General features: G+C 42.5%; 1 protein-coding gene and 1 long non-coding RNA gene across 4 annotated transcripts; one reads left to right on the top strand and one right to left on the bottom strand.

Annotated features, from left to right (window-relative positions):
- Nucleotides 1–1,018: 1,018 nt before the first annotated feature.
- On the top strand, nucleotides 1,019–6,891 carry LOC120699621. 2 transcript variants are annotated; one of them, XR_005685514.1, is made up of 9 exons: nucleotides 1,019–1,260; nucleotides 1,353–1,464; nucleotides 2,599–2,696; nucleotides 2,877–2,970; nucleotides 3,790–3,929; nucleotides 4,019–4,094; nucleotides 4,178–4,761; nucleotides 4,871–5,933; nucleotides 6,625–6,891. It is a non-coding gene; the product is annotated as an uncharacterized LOC120699621 (long non-coding RNA). The 2 variants fall into 2 exon arrangements; XR_005685513.1 differs by having other exon boundaries at nucleotides 1,348–1,464.
- Nucleotides 6,892–14,238: 7,347 nt separating this feature from the next.
- On the bottom strand, nucleotides 14,239–16,199 carry LOC120701538. 2 transcript variants are annotated; one of them, XM_039985546.1, is made up of 5 exons: nucleotides 16,029–16,199; nucleotides 15,821–15,929; nucleotides 15,655–15,714; nucleotides 14,991–15,322; nucleotides 14,239–14,583 (listed from the first exon to the last, which is right to left on the bottom strand). In XM_039985546.1, exons 1-5 carry the CDS (start codon nucleotides 16,167–16,169, stop codon nucleotides 14,497–14,499), a joined length of 729 nt encoding a protein of 242 aa, XP_039841480.1. In that variant the 5' UTR covers nucleotides 16,170–16,199; the 3' UTR covers nucleotides 14,239–14,496. The 2 variants fall into 2 exon arrangements, with proteins under 2 accessions (XP_039841480.1, XP_039841481.1); XM_039985547.1 differs by having other exon boundaries at nucleotides 15,655–15,711.
- Nucleotides 16,200–20,515: the final 4,316 nt, after the last annotated feature.

Genomic DNA, 20,515 nt, shown 5'->3' with positions numbered 1-20,515 from the left:
CCTCTAGCTTTGCTATACCGGATCAAAACACACTTTTATCTCTACTATAAGGATCCATGACAATTGAAACAATCCTCACCAAAATTAGCCCACATACCCACTTCATAAACCCCCACTTTTGGGCCCACATGTAAGGCTAAAAGTTTGATTTGAGAGGATGGCAGATGGATTTTCATCGTCCCCGCCCGTTCAATGAGGCGCTGTGCTCCCGATCGCAAGAATTTTTTTTCACCGCGCCGATGTTTACCCTTCCTCTGTACCCGCCCGCCCATTGGTCCGATTTCCTGCCATCACGCGGCGCCTAGCCTTCCCGTCAATCACGCCGCCTCCACTGACCCCCTCGCGACACGCCTTCCCCCGACGTCGCCTCCTCCCTCGCCCACGCTCGCCTCGCGCCCTCCCCTCCATCCCCACGCCGCGGCCGCCGCTCCGTCCCCGGCCGCCTCTCCATCACGGGCCGCCAATCCTCGCCGTCCTGGCCGATCTGCGCCAAGCCTCCTGCTCCTCCGTTCCGCCCGCATGCTCCTCCGGCCCCATGCGCCCCACCGCCGCGCTACTCCTCCTGCACCTCGCACCCTTGCCTCCCCCGCCACCGAGCCCCTGCTTGGGCCCCGACTGAAACCCGGCGACGATCGGCGGATCCAGCAGCAGTGTTGGTGGCGGCCCCCTTGGCGACGACGAAGGCCTGGTGGAGGTCGTCACAAATGGCGGGGATGGTGGTGAAGATCCAGTGGACTCCTGCGAGATGGTGGCGGGGCTCCGGCAGGCGCGGCCCGCGGCATGGTCCCTCGCCGGCGGGACCAAGTGGTGGGCGCCCCTGCCGCGCGTCCTTGCGGCGCTCTCTCGCCAGCGCCCCCATGCTCCAGATCTCGCCCTCCCGCAGTGGCCGGCCGCGTGGATCCGCTTCCTCCCTGGCCGGCTCGGGTCCATGGCATCCATGGCCGGCGAGGCCCTCCTCCCTCACCCCTCCATGGCCGGTGCGGCCCTCCTCCCTCCCCCCTCCCTGGACGGCGTGGGTCCATGGCCGGCGCGCCCTCCTCCGGCCATGCGCACGCGGCGGCCTGAGCTCCGGCGGTGGCGTCCATGGCTGGCGCGGCTCTGTGCTGCCTCCGGGCACAAGGAAAGGGTAGCCTTTGTTTTTTCTTCTAATTTTTTGTTCGTGCTTGTGCAGGAGGTTGGCATCCGCCTACAGGTGAATAGCGTGTGCAAGCACAAGCACCTTTCTTTCGAAGCCCATCAAGTGGTGAAGTAGCTCATCAGGTGAAGACTGCAAACAAGAATATATATTGTTGCTAACGATAGCATTTTCTGGTTAGCTTCTTCCTAATTACCCCTTCTTGTTTGCAGCGTAGTGTTCGGAACTTGGAAAAAATTGAAGGGTATTTAGTAGTGGACTGATTGGGTTTTGTCTGATGAATCTGATGATAATGGCTGCACCTTCATGATGCATATCAACAACGTCAGGTACCGTGCATCCAAAATCATCATTTTGACTATATGTAATGTTTATTGCACAGCATGCTCAAATTGATATCTTGTTTGTGGCACCTTTTGCTTTATGAATCATCTTGCATAACCTTTTGGAATCTAAGGTTTATTTGAAGCCAAAGTTGATATGATTAGTGAGGCAGCTTAAAAACATCTGCTCTCATCATTTAACTTGTTTTTTACCTAAAAATTTCTGTGCAATAAGTTTGGGAGCAATTCTTTTTGATCCATCAACAAGGCAACAATATGCCTTATTTTTTTCAACCTAGAAACTGTATGACATATTTTATTCGTGGTCAGTTAGGTTGCCTATGTAAGAATTTATTGTATAAACTGGGCTGGCCTTTCAACTGATGGTGATCTTTCGACACTTCGTTATGGATATTTTCCTAATTAATATGCTGTCAAAAACTTTTCATACATTTTTTTTGGTGATTCAGAAGCATGCATATGAAGATTCATTCCATTATATTTTGTGTTCTTGTTCTCTTGTGTTTAAGGTTAGCATAAATAATTGAAAATTAAGTATTACATGCATAGTAAGGTGACTTTTCCATAATTGTCACTCTTTTCCCACAATGATCGTACAAAACCTTAGCCCTACAAGCCAGCCTAGAGCTGAGACCCAGTTTCTTGGGGTAGCAGTGACCCATATTAATTTTGACATTTATCGTTCCATTCAGAGTAACGTTGCACTTAAAGTGGAAGTTCTTATACTTAGGTTAACACTTGGCGACATTTCTTGGAGTCTTGGTGAACTCTGACATGACCATCTATTGTTGGTTGGTTTTCTAAGGTCCACAGAATCAAATTCACATACTGCTTGTAGTAGTGTCATCAAAGTGCCTCAACTGATTCATTCAATCTTTCCTGTATTGTGTCAGATTGGAGGACCTTAGCTGACCATGTATCTCTGGGGTTTTATGTTTTTATTAGCTCTCCTAATGATGACAATATACCCCATCGTGATAGCTCCTCTATTCAACAAGTTCACACCTAAATCAATGCCTATTCATATTGTGAAGACATTAATTAGTAATACGTTCATTTAGCATAGAGTTGTCTTCTAATTAGACTGATGGTTTAATCAGTGTTTTTTTCTATGTTTAGGTTGATAAGCACATTGAGAACAGCATGAATATTTGGGTGGGATTTAGCATACGTTTGACCCTGTTGATACTGCAATCAGTGTGTGCAATGATCTACAGGTAGATAGATCTTGTCCATTCTCTTTTCTTTTATTGAAAAGCTGTACATTCTCTTTTCTAAGATGCCACAAGGAGTATTCATTCAATTGTGTTACAATTTTCGAAATGGTTATGTCTGTACTCTATTTATTTACGTACACTGAAATTGATTTATCCACTACGCCACATTTGGATATGCAGTCGTACCTGCTTCCAAGTTCCAATGCCTTGTTTTTGTGGTCGACTCCACAAGCAGATCAAGGTGTAGACTCTAAAAGTTTCGTAGAATTACTTGGTAAAATTCTTTAATATTTTTTTCCCACCGCTCTTTTTGACATTTTAAGAAATTTTAAAGTCGATTCCCTGGTGTTTTCTATACTTTTATGAAAGTGGACTATTTAAGTTTCTTTGAATTTGTTACAAATAGATTGTTGGATTTCATACAGTCCTATTTTTCTTTTTGAGGATGGAGTTGTGTTGACATGAATAAAAAATTGATTTTTGATCCACAATAAGATTCAGAGCTATTTCTGACTGTATGATTGCTATATGTAGCTATGTATAAACTTCTTATCTGCAAACTATTAGTATAAGTAGAACCAATATGTTTGCTAGAACATATAGTCAGGATAGTGAATAAAACATTGAGGATACTGCTCTTATCATTTTTAGAAATTAACATTTTAAAAACTCTTAATTCAGCTCTCCATCAATTATGTTGATACTGCTCTTGGCATCAATTATGTTTGTTCTTAGGTTGCATTTATGGGCTTTGTTTATATAATGTGATGGGCCTAATAATTTAAAACTAGAGTTACTAATGTGAAACTAATTGTTCAAATTAATTATTTGGTAATGAAAAGGAGCCCGAATTTAGGTTTTTTTTTCAAATGCAGAGCACTAGGTCTTTAGCCTAACTTACTGGTTCAAGAATTATTACCTGATTACTGACAGAATTCTAGGTACAGGCCTCACCGGCTCAGGTGCATGTAATCTATATTGGCTCAGGATGCACTGGGTCTTTTGAGGCAAGTTTAAAGATTTTCATCGCAGAGAATGCAAAGTTGTTAGACTAAACTTCCTAAACAAGAAATTCCTTTTCCATGATAGGCAGCAAATCCAAGATGTGTCCTGGAAGATTTCGTTAGATGGCACTCTCCACTTGATTGGTCTGAAGACTGTGCTGCAAACAGTACCACTGTAGGGGAAGGCTCATCTAGACGTGGGCGGTTAAGTGATAGATGCAAACAAAAGGTGATAACTGATAAAACTATCTCCGTCTCTCATCTGTGCTATAACCATGTTTCCTAAATGTTTTATTTTGAGGTGGCTTTGTTATGCAGAGGGAAACTTGTGGGAGGCTGCAAAACCTATACCTGCCGTTGAACAGACTCCAATATATGATGAAGATTTAGCAGTGTGAGTAGAAAATACATTGACAAGTTGTTGTGTTGAATCTTGATATCACTTGTAAATAATTATGGAGCAATTTAATCTTGCAGGGAGAGCATCTTTGATTCCTTGGAAGTTATTGAGCCATCTAAATTGTTTTAGCTGCTACTTGCTGTCATTGTAAGTTCGATGATCGCCCTTTTTCTTTTTGTCTTGTTTTTGCAGCTAGCTGCTAACTCTCGATCTTATTTATCTTGGGACAAACTCTAATGTCTTACTGACTGCTATTTGCGAATAGCAGCTTTCTGTAAGCTTTGTGGCAGCAGATAGCAGCCTGTTAAAATTATTCTAGGATTGCAGGGACTACATAGCTGACACATAGCTTCCAGGATGTAGTCACCTTGCATCAATCCAAATGCTGTGCTGAGTTTGCTCCTTGTGATATCCTCCTCGACATTGTGCTGACCTCTGGCCCTTCATCAATAGATTTTATTTAGAGAACAAGAGTTCCAGCCAAGTGTTTTTTTTTTGGCTTCTACTGCTTTGTAGACAGTGGACAGTGGTGAGGCTGCACAAGCATGGTTTCTAGGACAAAGTGATTGTGCTTCATGTGGTCAAGACAGAGACAGTGGAACACTTATTCTGCATTGCCCATTCAGCAAAGAAGTCTGGTTCAAACTTCTCAGGATGGCAGGTTAGTAGATCCTAACACTTGCGACTGAAATCTGAAACCTCATTCACTAAGTGGTCGATAGCATCGGGGAGGCGCTGATAAGAATAACAGTAATGCTTTCCAATTGCAGCTTTAAGTACTACCAACAAATCCCAGCAAGTCTAATCAACTCAGAAAGAAATATGGTATGCCTTGTGCCATTTGGTAGCCATGACTTGAAAAATGTGTTTTCTACTCTGTATTTTTTTTGTATTGGAAGTCATTATTTTAAACTATTCTTTTATATGCAGAAAGATACCTGGTTACAAGTTAAGCCTTACTAAATTTCTTTAAACCATTTGGATGTTCATTTATTTTATGTCAATAGTTTGTTGTCATGAAGAAGAATATTCCTCATATATTAGAAGCTGAGCCTCGTATATGTATGATTGGAATACTATGGTCAAATTTGAGCATCCTCCTCCTTTTCTATATATAGAAGCAAGAGCTTTGCTCCAATGTGTTGAAGTGAGAAATATTCATATTGTGTCATCCGTGGAGGCATGAGGGGCCATGGCGGCAGGTATGGCAGCTCTGATGCTGTTGCAATTGGGACTTGAGAGGGCAAAATAAGATAGTAATATTTTTTAATAAAAGAGAGATATGAATTTATGTGTGAATAAATAATTTTTTAGTCTCACCTTGCTTTGTTATATTTTTCCTTTTCTTTATGGATAGGATATTTGAATTCAGGATACATGAAGCTTTTTTGTATTTTCAATTGATCTACTAATATAAGCAGCAGAGAAGCATGCTTGGTCGGTCCTGCTAGCTTGCCCTGTAGGAAGAATCTAGATATATTCTTGTGTTTGAAATATTGACGATCGAGCAAACATGTTTTCTTTATATACTTGCATTGTACGTGTATGGTTCTTTCCAAACTAAGATATGGTTCTTCGGTTGATCCATCAATTTGTATTTCATAAATGGTGGCTAATTGCATAAAAACAAACTGTAAGTTTCCAGACTTGATTTTTGGTTATTTAAGTTTCCAAACAATTTATATGGCCCATTCTGATTTTGGTTCGTTTCTATCTTAACTTGGTGTTTGCATTATGGGTGCAGACTAAGCTCATCAAGGAGTGGGAAAACTACCGGTTAATGGATCCTGCACATTATGGCTTTTCTGGAACAATGGTGTTTCTGAAGCATAGGTGAGTAATGGTTACTTACTATTGTAGGACCATTGTTGCTTCATGAATTTGACAATTGTGTCGTATCTGTTGAAACTCTGTCTATATATTGACTGACTTTTCTATTCCTGGATATGTATTGATGTCTTATATCCCGCTGGCCTAATGATACATAGGTCACCCTTTCTGGTTAGTTCACATCACATTATGTTTGGAGTTGCAAACATGGACTTGGTGACAATGAAATATTTAAAAACTTCTATTAGAAGATGCAATTACTTTCTCCTCCGATCTGAATTTATGCAATTACTTCTATTAGAATGTAAGTCCAGAAAGTTATGCATCCACCACATACTGTAGACATTAATATTGTGGCTAAGAATCGATCTGTCACCTTCAAGATTGTATTGCTTGAACCTGTGCCAGGGGATAATTGGTTTTGGCCCTTGTGTGTACACGATATAGTTATTTGTCAGAAAGAAGTGCATGAAACTAATTTGATCTAATTGATTATAGCCCGATTCAAATTTTGTAGCACTAGCTTTTCAGAGAAATCTGGGACCATGGTATGAATAAACTACATGGAAAAACTAGGTTACATGAACTTATCTGAATATATTTTAACTTCAAAATTGATTATATAGAAAGATTCTTTACGATAGATATAGTATATTACTCTACCTACAAGTTACAACATCCTATTTATTTGTAGGATAATAATCGAATGGGAGGGACCCAAAGGAGGCTGATGCTACTGTATTATGGGAGTGTGTTTGTCTGGACCAACATTGGCACATATCCTTAGTGCCCCCCTCGAGGAAAGGCGACAGCTAGAGCATGAGTTAGAGTTTGCCTTTTTTTTCTTCTATCTTCCATAGTGCGTGAAGACTCCTATCTGTAATTATATTTTCTTAACATTAATAATTATCTATTCTGCAAAAAAGTTTGTTCATTGAAATATAAAGTTTGTTTTTTAGGTTTAAAAATTTATTGTAAATGCAGTGTCAGTTGATATTGGGGATGCAAAGTTAAGCTTTCTATTGCCCGTAGGTTGGAGAATAGACAATGGCATGGATGCATCACAAGACAAATTAGACAAGTCAGGGTGTAGTTTCTAATGAAAATGCTGACAATAATTTTTTGTAGAATGACCCATCATATGTATGAAGGTTCACGTTTGTTCATTAAAAATGTCTGCAAAATTCTAAAATGTTTGGATCGGTTGCTAGGGAATTTTGGAATAAAATATTAATAAAGACCAACATATTTTTTCTGGGGAACCGGTAAAAACTTCTGCCACAAAGAATGCTTGTGATAAGAACCGCTCGATTTTTCGCGCTCTTGCTACAATTAAACGATCCTCTCTCTTATGTCAAAACAGAGTAGATCACTTAAAAAAACATGAACCCCTTTTATCCTTTCTGTATCGTGGATCGTGAAAATAGGTACGGCCATACATAACATAGAAATCACACGTTAAAAGGGGTGAGCAATTAGCTAGAGCAGCATGAAAGATTCATAGGTTTTTTCCTTTTACTCGTATGGATATGAAAAATATAGGATTTCCGATCCTAGCGGGAAAAGGAGTGAAACGGATACTCAATTTAAAGTGAGTAAAAGTAAAAATTTAGTGTGATTGTTTTTTCGCAATATTATTCTTTAAACACGTGCGTGTCGCACGTACATCCTACTAGTACATATTTAAAAATAAATTACTTCTTTTGATGGTTTCCAAACCGGTTTTGTTGTCTGGATCGACAGACCCGCCGCATACCTGGCAAGTATAGTTAGAAATAATTCATTGCAAATACAAGCACTTCATAACATCATTAGGGACCATTACTCATTACAAAGAAAACTATAAGGACAGATAATTTTTATACGCTTTTCGATTAATTACACCATTAGGGATCACATTGTTGCCGATAATTTTTCTACGCTTTTCGATTAATTACACCATTAGGGATCACATTGTTGCCGACGTGTCAATCCTTGTCCGCAAAACATTGTCTGCCTTTAAGTACAAGTTAAAGGTGTATTTTGACTCGGTATAGGAAAACAGGGGTTGTGCAAACCCTTTCAATGTTTAGGGGTTATATGTTGGAATTTTTGTAGTAAAAAATTGCCGAAAATCTAGAAAATAAGAAAAATGGGAAAAAGAATAATAATGTGAGAAATCCCGTTCTGCGCCCTGATCATAGACGCAACCGTACACGTGGTTGCGGCCCCAGGTCGCCCAGCGCCATAATAAATAGTGGGGTCCGGCCTTTGGAGTCCTAGTCTAATCTTGTCCAAACCCTAGCCGCCCCACAACAGTCGCCCGATCTGTGGCGGCGCTGGAGCCTCTTGAAGGTTGTCGCCAACCCGCTGTCGCCGTCCTTGGACAGTGCCAGTGGCAACCTGAAGGGAGGCAGTACCCGCCGCGATCTTCTTCGACTACCCCGGGTACATCTACGAGAACGACTACGGCTCCTGCGTCGCTCTCGTCACCAACTACGATGGCTGGGACGTCCACTGACATCACTCTCGGACAAGATCTACAACTTTCTTATGTTTCGGGTTGTGCTCAATATTGTTTAGGTGCTAGATCCTGGAGACAAGCTAAGTGCTAAGTCATGTTTTTCCTACATTATATAGACTTGGCTAATGGACTATAATCCAGAATGAACCCATGCCAAATCGTTTTCCTTAAACATGGCAATCAACAAACGGACAGGCGCTGACCCCGTCGTGTTCCTCGACCTGCCTCCCCGCATGGCCTGTGCAGGGTGCAAACGAATTGAAGAAGAAGAACTAATTAGCAAGCTACAACATTAAGTGAATCAAACCAAGCTGAACTGTTGCCTTAGTGAATCAAACCAAGTTGAACTGTTTTCACTAGAGCAACCGGTTCCCACCAAATTGAAGCGGGACAAAAAAAAAGATTGAAATCGCCGAGGCCGGTTTCCACCGAACCGTTAGCAGCATGACTTAAAATTTGATGCACTAAACTGGATTTTTTTCCTAATCTCATCATGACACCTGATTTACAGAACACACAACTTAAAAGCAGAATATCGGTGAGGCAGGTTAATACATCTAAATGTTGGATAAAACATGAACATATGCTAGCTACAGCTGTATCCAGATGAGAGACTTCAAAAAAATGTTGGATAAAAGCTTGAATAACGCATGTCCTATATGGATACAATTATGTCAAATTCCATATCATACATTAAAATATTTTTTATGTTTTTAATCTGTCAGATAAAACTATAATTCACTCTACTTCGTTATCACTACCTTTATCAATCACCTCTTGACCGTGCTTCTCACTATACTCTCGTTAAGGTCATCACTTTTTGAGGAGCTCTCTTGTCTACATTATTTTATAATCCTAACTTAAATACGAATAATTATTGCCAATATGTGATGTTTGCTGAACCAAATTTATATGGATAGCATTACAATAATGCCAATGGTTCTATCTGTCCAAGTACTCAATTCAGATATATGATAGATTAACCTTTTGTTAACTTTTATATGAATTTCATCGATATTGCAAAAATAAATCAAATAAGTAAACTCTTGTGCTGGAAGAATATAATTCCGAGCAACGACAATATCTTTCCTGCCTCTACATATCGCTCGTTGAAGCGTGTACCTGGGCTTTCTATTTTTACCATGCGTGATGCAGGTCAGGTTTTCCTTGTTGCATGCATCCATTTTGGGCCTTTCATTCAGCATCCTCATGGCTATATCTCTGTGCGAATCGTTGATGCCTGCTCAATATTTCCTTGACTACTGAGGCCCAAAAGTCAATCCTACTGCACCGTTGCCTCTGCCAAAAGTTCTCGTCAGCATAGGGGTCGGTACCCACCTGGCGTCCTGAGTGGTTGGTGGGTGGCCAGGATGGGAGTGGTCACTGGCGAGATCGCCAGCGGCTGGGGGTGGTAGTGGTAGCGGCGGGCCTTAGGGATTTCGGTTCTCGGGGTGCCAGGCCACGCCGGTCTTAGAGGTCGGCGGTGGTGGCGGCAGTCCGGCTGTGACGGCGGCTCGTCCGGTGGCGTGGGCGCGGGGGCGCGGCGGGGTGGGACGGCCGGTGGGGCTGGCGGCGGTGGCGAGCTCGGCGGCGCCGCCGGGTGGGTCTTAGTGTGTTGTGCATCCAATAACCTGCCAGCTTCTTAAGAACACAAAGCAATTCTAGAATTACGATTTACATTACATAATAGTATTCATTAAGATTGAGAATGATGGCTCCAGTACCAGGTATTTTGTTCAGAAAGATTATATCATTAAAGGATAGAAGAAACTACTGTGAGGAACCGCCCAAATTATATCGACTAAACCGGGTTATCATCCATTGATCAACCCAGCTTAAGCGAAATAATCCCGGTAGTCCTCGGTATGCGCCTCGGGCAACACCCAGGAACAACTCGCATACCGTTTATTCACATCATGGAAACCATCAAAAGAATATATGAGAGCAGAAATTTAAAGTTGTGATTACAAGTCTTAATTACTTTACAAAAACTCATGAATTTAACTATAACATAGGCAACTAAACATAAGTGTTTTCAGCAATTAAATTTTCTTTACAAGCTAAGATGTATCCTAGGTCTAGGTGGATATCCTAACATGTTTTTCCTTAGTTTCAGAGCTAAAACGCAGCGGAAAATTTAGAAAGCATTAAGTAGCAATAATGATGTCATTGCCCAAGACACCACTTGCATAAGTTTTTGAGCAACTTCCACCATTCATCCACAGCTCCAGCAGAATGAACATGGCCATCACTCCTTAGAAGAAAACCTGCAAAACAACTTAATGGCAACACCGTAAGTACATTTCGTACTTGCATGACTTATCCATAATACTATACATTTGGTGGATGCATGAGGCTTGACTAATTTTAACATTTATATATAAAATGTGAGCATAATTTATCAAGTGAATAAGCAAAGACATGGCATCTAATATTTCTATATCAAACACCAATGCAATTGCATAAGTAATGTGATCATGTAATCATGAGCTCAACCTTCCATAAGCCCTTCACGAAACTCTACGTTAAAGTCCAAGTACATGAGCGTGCTCAATAACCGAGAGCGCGGCTATTGCAATAGATTAAAAACCCTATAGGGGTGTACAACTTTTCCCACACGAGAACAAGACCAACGATCATACCCACGGTCAAGGATAAGCGTTGATTCATGCCTCAATCTTTTACACAAACACAACCGACTATGATCGAACGGCCGGGAAGGACAAGTGCACCGGAACCGCCGATCACACTCCATCGCAACTCGCACCGAATCCGATCAAGGTAAGGTGTGACTCATGCTAGTTGGCTTACCATCCCATTATTAAGCATGTGGTTTGTACGAAAAAGTGCTCAAGTATCATAGCGATAACGACCGGTCCTTAACCAACCCAAACAAGACTAACCATTTGGATTCCTCTCCCAACATGGTCCTACCATTCTTGCTCAAGTCCGAATCATCATTCTTAGTTGCTCCATTTTTATCCATCATCGACTAATCATGTAAAATTAATCAAACATCCTATAGCTCGCGAGTGATGGTGACCTTGCCATCTCTCGACTTCTATCGTAAGCTAAGCATGGCTAAGCAAATAAATTCGAGAAGTCTAAACATGCATGCTGCACCTAGTATAAGTTATTCTAGAGCTAGAAGGGAAAACATGCCAAGTGGGTTCTACACATATCAAATGAACTAGATAGGGTTAAGCTCATGCACAAGCAATAATTTATAATAGCAAATTAAGATTCAAAAGTAGCGTTTGAGATACATAGGTGCCTGCCTTGGTACTCCACAACCGCGACACTCCGGAACATCATCCTCTAGGAAAGGAGATAAATGCATGAATTAGAAAGATGCCATGAATGCTTATGCATATGAGATGCAATGACTCATGAGAAGTGAAGACTATCATGATTCAAGATCATAAAGCAAGCAATTAAATAAGGCACACAAAAATTATAAAGGGAGATGCAAAACAATAATCACATGTTTGCATACACTCTACAAAATAAGTTGTAACAAGAAGATGCCATCAAAACTAGTTGTGTTATTATTATTAGTTGTCCTATAAATTAAGAATAAGTAACTCATTACAACATCAAGACTCAACCATGTGAGTTAGTTCATGATTGCTATCAACATAAAGTATTAGAGCATGCTCATCCACGTTGATACACTAGCATATCCAATTTTAGACAACTCAAGAATTAAAGGGTGTCTAGCACCATTACATCTTAGCTATGATAAAATGATCATCATCATTATATAAAATAGAAGCTAGCCAATCATGTTCCACTTAACTAAGACAAGCATCATCATTATAAGTTATATCAGGGAACGTTAAAATCATCAAGTATATCACATTTATCTTTAATTAACAAAGGAAGATGATAGCTCTCATGAGCACAATTGATTCACTAGACATTTTATTACAAGTGAACTAGTTTTAGAACAAGCCTATATAATTTAACATCCTTCTAAGAACATCTAATGAAAGCTAGCATTTATCAACAACATATCATGACCATTGCTAACTAACAAGGTTCATTTCATGATTTTAGGAGCAGCAGAAAATAATTAACCATGCATGCATTCAACTAGGTAGCAAGCTCTTAATTAACAAATTAGAAACTATATGATTATATAACTAGTTAAAATGTATTATCAATTTTAGACAATAGATAAATGTTCAACAAAGTAAGCAAAATTGGATCCATAATTTTAGAAGCACATATGTATTTATTGTGCAATTTAGTAGTTAATTAGGTTTAAGCAAACATGGATTAAACTGTACCAATCTGCAAATAATTCATACCAAACAACATATCTAATGGATAGTACACGTCATAGGGAAACTAGCAAAATTGGTTTCCTAATTTTTGGACAACAGAGAATTAATTAGGCAATTAAGATGATAAACACATATTAAATAAACTGAGAAAATAACATAATTATTTTGGGTGCAAACATATTTTTAACAGGTAGAGAATGTCAAGACAAAACAAACAAAATTTGTTTCACATCAATCGGGGCTATATTCAATTTTATATAAATTATGCAAGATGATGCATACCTGCGACCGTCCGGCCCGGAGGGGTGGACCGTCTGCCGTACGAGCTCGGGATGAGTTTCAGAAATGACTCGGTTCCGTGTAGAATTTGGAAGTGAACTGCAGACCGTCCGGGGGTGAATCGCGGACTGTCCGCCATGGAAAATTCTGGGGACGTGTTTTGTGCAGAGGCTCGGTCTAGGAGGCCACGACTCGCGGACTGTCCAACCGTAGGTCGCGCACCGTCCGCTTGTCGGCCGAGGCTCACCGGCGAGGTCGCCGGCGGAGGTTCCGGCAATGGTTTCGAGTGTGGTTTGTTTCTATGGGTTCCTAAAGACATAGGGAACTTGTTTTCGCTAGTAGATTTGACATGCATGAAGTCTACGAAGCTCTAAGTCATCAATGGTGAAAAGTGATGAAAGACCATGGATGGGTTAGAGAGCTTGAATGTGAGGGCACAAGAGGAAGGGAAACGGCGAGGGGAGCTCACCGACAAGAGGCCACTTGTTGGATTAGAGTAGCGTCGGTATAGATCGGCTCAAGTTCATCCTCGAGGGCTTGGTGAAGAAGAAGAAGAAGCTTGGGGATGGCCTTCTCCTAGGTCTCCGACGAGGAAAAGATGGTCGTGGTGGTGGAGAAGCTCGTCATCGTGGTCCTTGACTCGTCCTCCGTTGAACTCCGGTGAGGGGATGTGGGATTTGGTGTGGAAAAGTGTTTCTTCCTCCATTGCTTGGTTGGGGAAGAGCAAGAGAAGAGGGACTGTTAGTTTCTGTGTGGGGAGAAGCAACAGGGAGGGGAGCAGGCGTGGGTGAGGTGGGAAGTCGGGTTGGGGCGTGGACGCGTGGTGGGTTACGTGGCGCAGCTTCTCTGCACAGGCGACACGCACGCAGATGCTTCTCGCGGACACTCCGCGGTAGAGGAGCGGACATCCTGATTCTGTATAGAAACTTCTCTCTTTGCTTCAATCTTCAGAACTGATTTTTCAAGTCTCCAAAAATCACGCCAATTTTTGTGATGATACTAGAAATTAAGAGCAACCCATTTAGCAATGAATTGGTAGAAAATCTATTGTAGATTTGAAATGAAAATTCTTCCCGAAATGCTATTTAGAGGCTTTTCGGCTGAGCTGTTTGGCTTCAAGATGGATTCCTAAAATCCGAGAAAAATCACCTAAATTCTAGATTTTCAAACTAGTATTTTATAAAAATAACTCCCAATATAAGTCATATAATAAAAATGCAAGTTGCTTCACAAAGCATGAGTTTCAAATGTATCAACAATTCAAAATTAAATTCAAATGCATTCAAATCAAGCACAAATTTTTTCTCAAAGCTAAACAAGGATGCTCATCATGCAATGCTTAACATGATAATTAAACTTGGGTCGTTACAAGTACAAGGCAGCTGGCAGGCACAGTGGCAACCAAAGAACCGGCGCTTCTCTCATGGATAGCTGTTGCCGGCTGCATTACTGCTTCGAACAGTTGTGGAGGCTCCCTTCTTCCTTCGCCTTTTGTTCACGCTCCTGTTTTTTCAGGAAAAAGATGCGAGTAGCGGTTGTGTTTTTTGAGCTTCCCTTCTTCCATCAACTTTTGTGCCCGCTCCTGTTTTCATGAAAAAGAAGCACAACTGTTAGGATCTCCCAAAAACACATGCTGATTCAATTTCGTGAGGGAAAAAAAAGAGCAGCAAAAGAAGACATCAAAATAATGTTGCATTGTTTGATGCTGCTAACATTAGAAACGGTTTTAGTTTATACAAAACGCACATAAGATTCGTTGAGGACTATAATTAAGATGCATAACAAAAAAAATAAAGGTAGCTAATGTATAGACTACCATTTTGATCTCTTGGTTCTTGTGTACACTACCGAATGGCCTGATCTAAGCATGTGCAAGTAGCCTAAGCAAGTAGTAGTCGTAGTCGTAGTAGTAGTACCAGGTCCCTGATGGCCGGGTCCAGAGACTAACAAATGTCAAGAACAAATTTTATTAGTGAGGAAGGAGGCTACCTTCATGATACGAATCACAGCCTTCTCTTCTGCACGGTACTGGTCAGAGTTAATCCTTTTGTTGTAGCCTCTCATCTCCATGATTTCTTGATAGGTCATGTCTGCCCAAGGGCTTTCTGGAAGGTACCGGACCGACGATTTCTCGTACAGAGCGTCCATCTCCTTCACCGTTTCCTTGAAGACCTCAAATCGCTTCCTCTCCTCTTGATTTGGGTCTACCTTGCCCTCCCGCTTCATCCACTCACGATACCTTGCTTCTTCCACGTCAACGTCCCGCTTCTCCATGTCAGTTACTACCTCCACCTGCATGGGCTTCTTGTTGTCTGTCACCGGCTCCGTTTGGTTTTGATGGCCGGTAATGAATAGTAAATTTTGACCGCTTATTACGGTGTCAAACAAAGTCAGTTTACAAAACCAACTCCAGAATCCCCGCGCTAGTGACCCTGAAGAATCTAATGAGGCCTTTGACCGCGCGATTAGAGGATGGTTACTGTAGCATCACTGTAACAAACCATCGATTAATTACCGTCATTAGATTCATCGCGAAAAGTTACACTCATCCCTAAAAAGATTTTGCAAACAGACTTCATTTAGTACTTCATGCATGCGAGATTCTTTTTTCGGAACGTGTGCGTGCTAGAATCGTTGCCGATCCAAACAAGGCCAGTTTTCCTGCTAGCCTCCTCCTTGGTGTCCTCCCCGTTGGTCACGTTGCTACCTACTACTACACACAGGTCCCAATATAATGCATAGGCGTGGTGGTTCATGCATGACAAGGTAACACAACCAACAAAGCAAAGAACCAGTAATAACTTACACTATATATATACCTGGGTCATCTGGATGTTTCTTGAGAATCAAGATTCCAAGCCCTCCAGCCAACGCGGCCGCGACCACAGCGCCAAAGGCGTTAACGTTATCACCAGCGCCGAGATCTCTCTATTTCCATATCGATCAGAAACATGAACGCAATTGAGGAAGAAACTTTCGATCTGAGATTTGGAGTCGATCTGAGGTTTTGTGGGCAAGGAGACTCACGAGTGTGTGTAGAGAACGTCCTGGCCTGCCAGCCGCCGACACGGAGGCCGCCTGGGAGACGATCCCCAGCGAGGACTCCGCCTGCACCCTGTAGATCTTGCGCCTCCGGGTGAGGAGGTAACCGAGGGACCGGAGAGACATGATCTCGATCGCTGCCTCCGCCGCCGAATCGACTTCGCAGCCTTCCCCATGCTTACACTAGCTACACTCTGATAAGGTCCCCGAAGACCTCGACGGCACTGCGTAGCAGCAAGGCCCGTGCCTCGTTCCCGGGCCTGTTGTTGGGCCGTCGATGCTCCTTTTGCTTGTGGGTCGTCCGTGGTTTCCTGACAGTCCAATGAGGGCGATCCGCTCGGTTTGGAAGTTTTACCCCGTGATTAGTTAGTCCTCCGAGGCGCTGTTTGGTTCCTAAAAGTCTCGGCTAATTTTAGTCTTTGGGTTAAAACAAAAAAAAATCTCTTTCTGTTTGATTTGAGGTGCTAAAGAGATTAGAAAACATTAAATGAAGTGGTGAAAGGACTCAAATACCCCGGCATTCAAGGGCAACGACACGGCGCTTCATGCAGCGGTGCTGCCCGCCATGGAGTCGATGCTGTGACATCCCAAGTTTTTAATTTGGCTAAACATAGATTAGCAACAAATATTATGCACAAAGGATCAAGAAAAATTTAATAAAAACATCAAAATTCATTTTTGCAAGCAATTGTATATATGTATAGGCATGGGTATGCGTGTACATTTACATGTAAATTTATAACTTTCAAATCATTGCTCCAATAAAAATGTGCTTGAAACAAAAGTTATAGATCTTGAAAAATTGAACAAGTTTCGTATTCAAAAGTTTTTGATTTGACATTAGGAAGTATGAGAAAATGTCAGTTCTTCATCGGGACCCTGACTTTTGCTCTATTTACGGTTTTGCCCTCACTCTGATTCTCCCCCTCGTCCCTGCGCTAGGCCTACGATGGCGTCCGTACGCCGGCGCTGGCTACCTGGCCGGCCACGCGCCGCGCTCCAGGCCCAAACCACTCCCAGAGCCCCTGGTATTGCCGAAACCACGCGCTCCTGGCGCTCGCGGAGGTCGCCACGCGCCCCTGCCGAGCTGTCCGCCTGCCATGACGTCATGGCAGGCCGACGGCCACGCTGAAGCCGCGTCCTGCTCTCGACTCGCTCTCCCTTCACCGTGAAGGCACCCCAGACCCTCCTCCCCTCCTCCACTATACCTATAGAGGGCACCAGCGCCCCTTGCAGCTCGCGCCCAGGAAGGCCTTCACGTCATTACCGCCGCCCCCTCCTGCCTCCACACCAACTGCCTCTCCGCCCCGTCCCAGCCTCCATCAACCCCCCGAAACGGAACCCCCTCATTCCCCTGAACCATCCAAGCCGGCCTCCCCATCCTCAGCCCCACCGGAGCATCACCGCCGACCGTCGGCGCTCGTGCAGACGCCGCCTCAGACCACCTCCCCACGAGCCAAGGCCACCAAAAGGTGTGGCTCAACCTCCTCTAGCCCCTTCCCCACTTGCCCCTCGCCGCCGGCGAGCTTCCTCACCGGAATCCGGCCAAACACCGCCGCCCCTACTCTGCAAGTCCGGCCAAGAGCCCCCTTGCAAGAGAATAAAAGATTCCAGGGGGTAAACAGCAAAATGTACATGAACATTTAGATGCATACTTGTAAAATCAATAATAATTCATAGAAAAATCGTAAAAATGCAAACTCAACTGTTATGGAATCCTTGCAACAAACTCTACAACTTTTGTTACACTCACTTCTTCAGTGTCTACTTTTATTTTAATCTAGGTTAAACATTAGAATAAATAGCATATAATAGTTCTAGGAGTTCCACAAATGAATTAAGGATGATTTTTGGATGGTAGGCTTACATTACTGAGTAGAGTATCACATAAAATTTTCATGACCAGAAACCCATGTTTAGAAAATTCTGAAATTTTTACTGAAGCATTCCCATGTTTAGAATAGGTTCTTGTAAAATTTTGGAACTCATAAACATCATGGAACACTCTGGATATTTAGATCTTGTTAAATATAGCTTTAGTTTGTATAAAGTATAGCCTCTGGAATTTGCATACGAAAAGTGTGAATAATTTACAGCATGCTAGATATCATATTAGTATTATTCACTAAAATTTTGAGAACCAATAATGGCATGGTTAATTTTGTATAAATGGATCTTTATTCTAGGAGTAGCTGTTTATTTTATTTTTTATGTTTAATCTGTTGCATCAAATTGGCTGAAATTTTTTTACAGTAAGCTTGTTATTTAGTTTAGTTTTGTTCTCCGCATAAAAATTTCAACACCAGAAACACTTCCTAGTAATGATAGTAAATAAACTAAGTTTTTATGTGAAAAAAGACAAATGAAAAATATCACAAACCCAATTTGCTTAATGAGTTTAAGTCAAGTAAAGTTAATTACTACTCTATAAACGATTGCCCAAGAAAATGTAATGAATAAATTTTATAATAAAACTTGTGCTACAACATTATCGTAAAGGAAAGAAATATAATTTTGTACCATATAGTGACATGAACACTTTGCATTCATATAGACGTTACTACTCTCGTCGACAGAATGAACGAGTTGGTGCCGGAGTCCAAGAACGAACTACATGCAGCTCAAGATAATCTAACTAAGTTGCGGAAGACCCGGACCAATGTTCGGAAGAGCCCAAGGCTAATTTTTGCCTAGGAAGGCAAGCCCCAGCGCATCTAATTCCTGTTATTTTCAATCTATGCAATCTATGTTGTAATATTATTTATTTGTGCATTTAAGTTTTTATGCATTGGTTGAAATCATAGATGCATGATTCTAGGTACCCATGTTTTGAATACTAGAGGTTAGGCTCGACTAGGTACTCTGCTAATTAGGACCGGTAAAAGTCGAGTAGTTTCCTGCTACTCGCGAAATTATAGGAGTTGCAATGCTTTACATTCTGCAATAATATAAGGACCACGGGCAGGGATGTGGTACTTGTGATTCCCTGTCTGTGTAGTAGCAAAAATGTTAAGGTCGCGGTGTGTACCACATTTCGTTAAGCTTTTGAAAGTACTAGCCACATGCCGATAAATATAGTAATAGGTAAGCTTAAGTACCAGATTGGACCGGCGAGTGGAACGTTCATTCATCCTCTTCTAAAGTTGTTTAGGGTGGTCGCGCCACGCGGCTACTAGAGTAGACTTACTCTGTAGTCGAGGGGGATGACCCGGATGCACGGACTGAAAAGAAAGGGAAAAGTCATGTGGGTGACTTGGTTCCCATACGTGTGTGTTAGGTTCCCCTGACCAGGTTAACAAACTCGATTCGAATCGTCCGCCTCTCACGGCATGAGACTGCTTAACAATTTCTGACACATAGAGTAACAAGTGGAACATGATGATGATGAATACTGATGGATGATTAATGTTTTTACCACCATGATTGTTTAGAGGTAGATGCTCATCTAGAATGGTTAATTAAACTAGAATTATAAAAGCTAAAATCTGAAAGTAAGGACCTACTCTTAGTCGTTTTTTCGGCAAAACAAACCCCTCCAGCAAAAAAGCCTTGCATGTCTAGTTAACGGACTAAGGTATATCCGATGACAGGTAAGCCGTGCTGAGTATTAGTATACTCAGCCTTTCTTGTGGCTTTGTTTTCAGGTGATCTTTCGGGTATGGTTGATGTCATGTACGGGCTTTATCATGACGTCTTGTTTCGGCACTAGTCTATCGTTTTATTTCCGCTGCAATAAAGAACTCTGATGATCTCTTTCATGATTCAAAAGCATTTTCTGATTTTTAAACTCAGTTTGTAATAAATTTATAATATACTTGTGATGTAATAAATTATGGAATGTTATAATCTCTGGACTCGCCTTCGTGTGAGTTTTATGCAAGCTTTGAGTTCGATCGAAGCGTAGGTTGTTTCATTGGGACTTTATCTGACAGCGCTGCCAGATTACTCCGTTTGAAGTGCGTGTTAACTCATATGGCCTTTAAGGTAATGGTTAGCGCACTTGAGCCGGATTAATTCGAGCGGTTCTGCCACAGAGGCACGCCGCCCTGGGTGTGCTGGGCCTGCGCGGCCGCGTCAACGTCACCACAGGGCAGGCCACCACAGCGCAGGCCATGGCGGCGGCGTCGTCGTTGCGGGCCATGGCAGACGCATGGCTCGCGGCGTCGGGATCTGCGGGCGTGAATGGTGGAGGGATGCGAGGGAGGCGTCGGCTAGCGTAGCACGAGCGGGTGGAGCGGGGGCGCCGGCGGCAGGCTTGTGCGGCCGGCGTTACCGGCGGGCCTTGTGCGGGCGGTGCATCCGGCGGCGGGGATCGAAAGAGGGGAGCGGGAGGGGGTCATGGGGGAGCGGGAGGTGGGGGATGAGAGGGTCACAGGTGGGTGGCCTCGTGGTGGGTGGGGGGCACGTTGCTAGGGAATCGTGCGTGGATCCAGAGATAGGGTGGAATAAATCCCAAAAAGCTGCTCTTGAGA

This window comes from Panicum virgatum, chromosome 3K, assembly GCF_016808335.1.
Source record: "Panicum virgatum strain AP13 chromosome 3K, P.virgatum_v5, whole genome shotgun sequence".
Taxonomy (NCBI): domain Eukaryota; kingdom Viridiplantae; phylum Streptophyta; class Magnoliopsida; order Poales; family Poaceae; genus Panicum; species Panicum virgatum.
This window is presented reverse-complemented; position numbering and strand designations above follow the sequence as displayed.